This window comes from Entamoeba invadens (assembly GCF_000330505.1).
Source record: "Entamoeba invadens IP1 unplaced genomic scaffold scaff_1105074725413, whole genome shotgun sequence".
NCBI lineage: Eukaryota > Evosea > Mastigamoebida > Endamoebidae > Entamoeba > Entamoeba invadens.
In genome coordinates this window covers 22,533-32,286 of record NW_004191644.1, presented here as the reverse complement: position 1 = coordinate 32,286, position 9,754 = coordinate 22,533, and the positions used below count along the sequence as shown (strand labels likewise).

The following is a 9,754-nucleotide window of genomic DNA, read 5'->3' as shown; positions in this document are numbered from 1 at the left end:
AAACTAAAAATATAAATATAAAAAAACATAATATATGTATAAATGATGAAAAATAGTATTTAAGTTTGTTTAATGTTAAAAAATTTGTTTAATTTATTAAAATTAATAAAACAATATAGAGTTTTATTATACATTTAATAGCATTGTTGTTGATGTATTAGCATTGTTGTTGATAGAATTGCTTTTTGTTTCTTAATTGTCTAATTTCTTGATGAAATTGCTTTGTGTATATATATATTTAGTATTGTTGTTATTGAATTACAATTATTGTTTTTGATTTTTTTGTTGAAAATGAATAAATTTGATAAATTATTTTTAAATTATTTATATATTATTCTTTTTTGTTGTTTTGCGATTTTATTGTTTTTTTAATCGACAACTTATAAGTTATTTTAATAGTTGCTGATCAAAATGTTTCATTTAAATAACTATTTAAAATACCATTTATCATATGAAATGAATTGAAAAACAATAAACCATATAAATTTAATATAATTTTTATTTTAAAATAAGTGAAATAATTCTGTCACAATTATATTTTTTCAAATCATTTTTTAAATTATATTTTTATGATTATAATATAACAAATTATAACAACTATTGTGTTTTTACACATTTTTGAGACTATAATTAATATGGTATAATTTTATAAAATTATTAGTTATTTAGTTATAAAATAAGTCGGCGACTTTTGATAGGACTCAAAAAGTCGCTGATTTATCAGTAATATCAAAAGTCGCCGAACAGTTATAACTGTTTCATTCAAAACTGTTTTTAATAAAAAATAAAATTTTGAAACATAGTATAATATATAATGACTCTAATATGTAATAATGAAAAATATATTGAAAAAATACTGCAAAAAAATACAATTATTGACTAACCAAGGCTTCTACTTTGTTATGCGTTACGGATGTACGGACTCGTTACATTTATTAATTTATGCAAATTACGTTTTTGTTTGTCGAATTGTTTTCTTTAAAACAAAAGAATGAATTAAACAATTTAAAATTGTGTTATATATCTTTTGCTTAGCCTACGGTATATAAAACTCTTGATTATCAACAAAATAATATAAACGACTGTTTGATGTTTGAAAAATTAATTCCAAAAAGCAATAATTTTTGAGTAGTTTCATTAAACTATATTTTAAGAAAAGTATAGTTAATAACGAATTATATCTTAATAAGTTAAATTATTATTTTATTGTTATTAAACAATTTTTAATAATATATAATATTATTAATTATAATTAATAGTTTTATTTTGTATAATATAAATATTATATTATTAAACTATTTATTTAGATAGTATACATTTTAATATTTTATAGTTTAATTGTTAACTGTCGTTTTAAGTAGAAAAACGACCGCGGCAAAAAGTAACCATCTGTAAAGAAAAGGTTTTGGAGATCGCAAAAACAAACATAAGTATGAATTTTACTAAAAACTACTTTATTTTTGGCATAAAAACAAATAGAAAATACTCCTTTTCATTTTTTAAATGCATTTTTGGGACAAGTTCCAAATTTTTCCCTGTTCCGTGATAGACCCTGGAATAAACTTAATTAACATACAATGGAAACTGATTTAACAGCACTCTCAGCACTCTGCACAAACGCAGCAAAGGCGGTGTCAGACCTCAACAGAACTAAAAACGAATACAACTTTGTTGACAACAAGTCACTTGACATTGCACAACGCATTGAAAATGCAGAGGGACACTTCGACAGACTTGATGAGGTATTTGATAGAAAGAAGAACATAACAACTTCACTCAACACAATCGTCACCGATTTGGATAACACATCAAACAAAATCAAAAAAGAGATGGCAATGTATTCAATACAGAGTGACAACGACAAGTTGTATAAGATATACAACATCAGAATTGCACTTCTTGAGGAAAAGTGGGAAATGGAGATAAAACCACTGAAGATGAAATCAAAAGAATCAAACAAGCAAAAAATACTAAAATTGATCAAATTACGAAATCAGAGAAATTCATCTATGCGAAGAAACAACATGATGAAGAAGCCGAGAGAATGAAACGCGAGCACATCACATTCGAAGAAGAAGCTGGTCTTGAGAAGTTGACAGGAAAAAAGATTGCGAGTGTTGCTTTTGACTCTTACAACGACGACTGGTCAAAAAACAATTCCTCATTTGATACAAAAGTCATCAACAAAAGCAACTTGTGCTTTTTGGTTGAAGACACAAATCACAACAAATTTGGTGGTGTGTACACCGGAAATATTAATGCTGTTGACAAATGGATCAACAATGGCAGTTCTTACATCTTTTCACTTGTGAGAAATGGCACTTTGAATCCAAAAAAGTTTGGTAAGAGTGGCAATTCCAATAATTTTGAATTTTATATCTATTCTCAAGACAATCAATATCTCTTTGCATTTGGTGGTAGTAATGATATATATGTATACAAAAAAAGTTTAAATAGTAGTTATTGCAATCCATCCACTTACACCGCCAAACAAAATGAGTTGACTAATTACAAACATTTCACACCAAAAAGTGTTGTTGTCTTCCAACTTAACTGACCTTTTTGTCATTTTTTATTTTCTTTTCAAACTTTGCAACGCATTGACTCCAAAAGTGTCATTTTGTAAAAATGCCACGTCACCACAACTTAAATTAATGTACCAACTTTAACAAAATTTGTCCTTTTTGAAGGGCCGGACAGACGAAAAAAACAGGTTTCACCCTTCAAACCTAACACTGGAACGAACAATCGATCGGGACATTATTGATGTTCCTAGTTTTTTAGGCGTCTCCTCTTTGTATCTTCTGGAGATGGATTCACGACGCCGCAACTCGCCGGGTTCAACAAGTTTCGACAGTTGCGGCATATCTACTTTTTGTGTCCCGTTGTATCTTTCTGAAGTATATTAAAGGGTTTCTTGAGGATAAGGTGTATCCTCAGAATCAAAGCTATCCTTATTAAAAAATATTTTTCTGAGGATACAAAAATCAAATCCATAAGGTTCAGTTTCCCATAAGGCCCACTCTCATAACTCAAGTTATAATTTACACTTAATATTTCGAGTCAAAGTTTCAATTTTAAACAATGGTAATAATTTGTCATAAATGTTTATATAGGGGTGTGATAAAATGGTTACTACCCAAAAAAATGGTTACTGTCAGTGTAGAACTTCTTTTTTGTAAAAATGAAAAACATTTTATTTAACAAAATTAAAATAGAAATTGATAATGAAAAAGTGGACTTTTGGGTTTAGTGAATAAATTTTTTTGATTTGAATAAGTAAAAATAGATGGAGTGTGTGTAAAATATCAAACCATTATTGAATTAACAATTAATTATATTTATATTATTAATTTTATAAGGTAATAAACCATAGTTAATAATTAAGTCAAATTATAAAACTCCTGCCCAAATTGAAAACGTTTGTGCCTATGTCGTGTTCAGTTTATGCGCCCTTTGGTATCGACTTATCAAAGGGAGATACCTTTCTGACTTTTTTATTATTGGGGACTTGTTCTTGTTATTATCACTACTTGTTAATACATATTATATATAATATTTTTGAATTAATGGAAATACAAACTTGTATGTTTAAGTTGTTATTTTGTGTCATTTAATTTAAGTGGCTGCCGAGTTGCCACATTATTTTAACACCACTTTTGGGGTTTTATATGAATAACTCGTGTTTTAGGTTTATAAGTTTTAATTTGTTTATTGGTTTAATTTAGTTATTTATTAATAAAATATAGTTTGATTTTTTGAACTTTTAACTAAAACTCTATAATAAATAAAACAATAAATTGATTAGTTTTATTATAATATTTTAAATTATATAATAATTGTTTATAGTTTTAATTTAATTTAAATGTTATTTTTCGATATACTATATAATAATAACAATATTATATAATAGTAGTAAACTGGTTTTATTTATAGAAGTCTTTAATAAAAATAATCAACTTGGTTTATTTTGTATACATTTTTGAATCAAGTGGTTCTTATCAATCAAATTTTGAATCTCAATCATTTCTTGATGTTTATATGTAAGTTGAATAATGCATATGTTTATTATATAACTATTTTTATTTTTTATATGTAGTAAAATATAGGATCATAAAAATACATTGATTTAGATACAAAGGTATCTACATGTATTTCGTTTATAAAAGTAAACAAATAATGATCGTCAATAGATGTAATATACATGTTTGTAATATGTTGTATTGTATAAATTGTATATATCATCGAGTTTTTTATAAATATCGAAAAAATTCAGACTTAAAAATTACTCAAAAATACAAATTTTATTCAAAAATGAAAGATTGATGATTACTATTATAATGATCTGTATAAAATACAATTTCAGTTCACACAAAAACATTTTTATAACAATTATTAAATAAAAATAAAAAATCCCAATATAAAAAAACGAATTGTTTTTCAAGTGTAATTCTTAATTTAATTGGCTGTTTTAAAAATTCTTGACATATTTTCATCTGACTAAAATAAACTTTCCCAAAAGTGCATTAAAAACAACAAAAAATAATATTAAAAATTTTAGACTATTTGTTGAAAATGCTAAATAAAATGTTTTTCATTTTTACAAAAAAGAAGTTCTACACTGACAGTAACCATTTTTTGGGTAGTAACCATTTTATCACACCCCTATAATTAAAAACAATTAAAAAATCGCCACAATAATCAGTAAACAAAAACAATAATTATATCTCGCGAACTTGAGACGGGAAATAACATAGTGTGTATTGAACTTGTTCATATTATGATTATATACTTATTGAAATTATTTTCGAATCCGTTATAATAACATAATAATTGAAATTTACGTTTAAATTGATAATTGTTTTTTTATCAAAATAAAAATTTAAAAAGTAGAAAATATTGATTTTCTAAAAATGTGATTTTAAAATAACAAATTTATTAATAATTTTGTAATTTATGCAATTATTCAAATTTATTGTAATAACAAAGTCAATCATAATTTGTATATTTTAAAAAGAATGTTTCATTTTGATATTAACTTGTGTTTTAAACAGATTTACAGTTCTGAGGATGGCAATTATTTTCTGAGGATGACAGAAATAGAAAGTTTATATTTTTACATCTGTCTGAAATGTATATTGAGTAAATTACCATTTTTTGAATATGGGAATACGTCATTTTACTTCTTAGATGTTTAAGTCTGTGTTGATAATGTCTGTTTGTTACACGACTTACCATCCTCAGAGATATTTATAGCACTGCCACTTCTGATTTAAAATTCTATAAATAAAATTATCAAAGAATTATTATTAAGTGAGTTTTAATAATTGATTATATCAAAAATCGTCAAAACACAACAAAAACGCCAAATAATATATAAAATTGATTATTGAATTCAAGATACATTTATTGAAATTAATATTGTATTATAAAAAATAATATAAACATATATTTCTTGTGTGTATATGTTTTGAAAAATAAATAAAACCGTTTAAAACAAAAATATTTTTATTTTAAAAATTTGTTTATTTATCAATCGTTGTTTTATCGATATCCAAAACCTCTCGTTTTAATTTTGCGCGAATGCATTAATTGTCATCGCATAGAGTATACGTTATTAATACGTTATTTGCTATCAATTTTTATTGTTTGAAATATCATGAATTGATTTATAATAAATTGTATTTTTTGTGAAAAAGATAAAATTGTTAGATTAATTTGTTTTGTGATTTTGATTAAAAAATTGACTTTTTCGATAATGTAAATGTCTGTCAAATGTTTTCATATAAACCAAGGTTAGTCAAGTGGTAAATCAAAAAATAGAAATTTTATTATTTTTGTTAAAAATAACACCAAGAATCATCTTTCAAAAAATCCACAAATAACATTTTTAAATAAAATCATGTGTTTCAAAATATTTTTTTTGATCTTTGGCAAAAAAATCTAAATTGAAAGAAATTATATTTAAGATATTTACCATCTTCAGAAAATTAACAATCCTCATGAATCCCTTAAATGAAAGTAGTTTGGTATTTTTATTTATTTTGGTTTTTTTAAACCTCAAACTATAGTAATTAACTATTAAAATAGGATTATAATTAATATTTTTTATTTGAAAACAAATTGCACAAATGTCAATATAATTTATTATAATTTAATAGTTAAGTAACACAATTTATTTTTATATTGATTATACAACAATTTTAATTAATGTTATTATATTTTTTGTTTAAGGAAGTACTAGTTCATTGTCAATAATTGTATTTTTTGGAAACCAACATTCATAATTAATAATATTACAACAATTATTTTTATTTATGTTTTAATTAATGTTTTTTATACCACCGAGTCTATTTTGCCACAATAGAAAATTATGTATTATTATGTTGGACTGCCTCATTTTTGCTTTTGAAATTATTTTTTGTTGTTAAATTTAATAACATATATATTGTTATTTTTTATTTTGTTATTACATTTTTTTCTTCCAAAATAAAATTGCCATAAAATAAAAAAAATAAGCAATAAACAAAAGATTATTTTATCAATTACAATAATTTGCAATTTGCTTTTTGATTTTATAAAACACTACATCAGTATTTTTTTAATGATTACCATTATTTTTTCATTGTCAGAAACGAAGGTTTTTTTGAGACGTATGGGGCTGACAATATCTCATATAAGTTATGAATTCGCAATAATTTGAAAGAACTGGTAATAAAATCATTTAAATGATTGTCAAATAATTATAAATATAGAATAATAATTTATTATTTTTTTAATTTTCAAAAAATGATAACAAAAAATAATTGGTAAACACTAAAAAATAATTTTTTAAATAATACTAACCCAAACATCTGTATTTTAATTTTTTCAAAAAAGTGTTTTTAATTATTTTCATTGTAATCAGTATCCCACTTTTTTCTTTAACTGTAACATAAGGAGTATGTAACCAGTTTAATTAAATCGTAATTTAAAAAAAACATAAAATAAAGTTAAAGAGTGGGGAAAAAGCCACACCATAATTCTTTTTAATTCTTTTTACTAAAAAGAACTTTCTTTTTTATTTATAAAATAAATTCAATAAATTCAGTGTTTTTGTTTGATTTTGAAATCGTGTTGATTCAAGTTTTACAATTTTTCTTTATGTTGATTGCAATATTTTACTTTTTTTAAATAAAATTGAAAAACTTTATAAAAAACTATGTTTTTAAATTGTATTTTAATATTGTTAATATATTATAATTTGATATAATAGTTTTATTATGTTTCAAGTTTAATCCAAGACAAATTCTATTTAATAGTTAATAACAAATCGAAAAAACTGAGATATCCTCCAAAAAAAGCTAATATCTTTTTTAAAATATATGTATTTGAACATACATATCTCGCATACACAACTTTTAAATCAAATGAAAATTTGAGAATTAAATACTATAATATAATTACAACTTTATTGATATAGCACTTAGTTTATATTAGACAGAATAATATAAAGTAAATCGATATTTGGTCTTTTTAGACCATATTTGTTATCACCATTTATCGATTTTTAATCACAATTGTATATGCAAAACTTTAACAATGCAGTTATGAATTAATACATTTAAAAGTTTACTATAGTTCAGTTACAAATATTCAAGATATAAATCATTTTAACCGTTTATGATTTTTTAAATTTTTGAAAAGAAAAATGAAACAACATATTTTTAACACCAAATAAACAACTTTTTATGATAATTGTAGTATTTTCCTGTTTTTTCCCAAATAAACTAACCAATTATAAAACCAAAATATTATTACTGAAACACAAACAAATTGAATTGTTAAATCTATAAAGACGTTTTGATTATAATTTCGTTTATTTTGTCAAACAAAAGAAGAGCAAAGAACAAGGACGAGTAAGCAGTGATGGTGATGGATGGTCTTGGTTCACATTTCAGTGAAGAAGCATCTAAATGGTTCACCGACAACCACGTGGCTGTTTTGAAATTGTTCCCACATTCTTCACACATCACTCAACCACTTGACTTGTCTGTTTTTGGAGTTCAAAACGTTTGTTTTGTGTATAATAATAAAAATAAAAAATTAATTATAATAAACTAAACTTTAGAAACTTATCCAACTTCCTCAAGTTGATGAAGACTTAAATTTTGAGCCAATTGATTTAAAATCTTTGGGTTGTTTTGGGTACTCTGAACTTGGAAGACTTTAACTGTGCCAAAGGTATAAAGAAAGACATAATAAGGGATCTATATGAGGGGAGATTGACAAAGGCTGATTTGGTTAAATTCACCAGAAGTCCTTTGTCCAAACAAATAATATCGATCTACTCGTCTTGTGACAAAACGACTTCTGGTGTTACCATTGTCAACGCGTTTAGAAAGAGTGGGTTCTTCAACACTCAGTGCGTCAAGGGCGGAGAGACTTGCTTGCGCGTCAAGTTCTTTCCAGAAAGACCGAAATTGATGATGACTTTCTTGGGAGAACTGGTGTTATTTGAAAGAGAGCGATTTGTTGGAAAGAGAAAAGCGGTTGTTGCACACAACATACCGGAGTTCGAAGATGAGTATGAGGACAATGATATTTCCCAAGAAGTTTAATATCGAGAACTTTACCAACATAATTCGACCTCGTTTACTGTTTTTTGTTTTTTTGTTAAAAAGTATAAAACAATTCAGAAATAGTATAATGTATAATTAGTTATTAATCATATAAATATTTTATATTTTTATAATACATATTTAATATAAAATAGTTAAATAAAAACCCATAATATTTATCTAGATAAGTATTTTAAATTAAAAGATAAATCGAATTTGAAGGAGTAAACGAATTTTTCTTAAGGTGAGTTTGGTTTAGAATGTTTTCAAAGCAATAATAAAGTTTATAATTTAATATGTAAAGTAAAAAAATATTATTTGGATTGTGGTAACTTAATAATAATTGTAGTAATCATAATAGTATACAAAATAATATAAATTTGATAACTTAAAAAACAAATCATATGATAAGAATTGTTATGGGTTGTATTATAACTATAACTAATTATTATTATAAATTTTAATACAATATACAAAATGTTCAATCGTTATTTTGTATTGATATAAATTTGTAATTGTTAGTTAGGAAAAAATGCGCTATTATAGTACTTCATAAAGGTGGTAAAGACTTATCAAAAATAGTAAAACTTGAATTAAGGAGATTTCAAAATCAAACAAAAACACTGAATTTATTGAATTTATTTTATAAATAAAAAAGAAAGTTCTTTTTAGTAAAAAGAATCAAAAAGAATTATGGTGTGACTTTCTCCCCACTTTTTATATATATTACTAAAATATAAAAATCACTAACAAAACAAAATCATCAACCCAGACGAAGCTGTTGCTTATGGTATCGCTGTGCAAGCTGATTTTTTGACAAGAACTAGTGGAAGGCAACAGAAGAAGTCTTGTTGTTTGATGATGTTGCCATTGACACTTGGGATAGAGACAACTGGTGGTATGATTACTGTTTTAATTTGATAGACTCTTCCGTCCCAACAAGGAAGTCACAAGTGTTTTCAACAAGTGTGGACAATGAACTTGTTGTCTTTCTTCAATTGTTTGAATAGGATATGTAAAAACTTCAGACTTCAACTTGCTTGGGAAGATTGAGTCGAGTACATATTTGGAAAAAGTAATTATCAATTGAGATTTTCTTATTGTTTCTTCGAATTCTGACGATGATTTAATTAAATGTTCAAATACTAAGCAAC

The 9,754-nt window shown here is 24.4% G+C and overlaps 1 protein-coding gene across 1 annotated transcript; it reads right to left on the bottom strand.

Annotated features, from left to right (window-relative positions):
- Positions 1-9,268: 9,268 nt before the first annotated feature.
- Positions 9,269-9,743, bottom strand: EIN_511070 (Hypothetical protein; the record flags this gene model as incomplete). The annotated part of the gene is made up of 3 exons (XM_004183176.1): positions 9,269-9,313; positions 9,357-9,492; positions 9,541-9,743. Coding segments are annotated over 3 exons (384 nt in total), but the record flags the coding sequence as incomplete, so codon positions are not given.
- Positions 9,744-9,754: the final 11 nt, after the last annotated feature.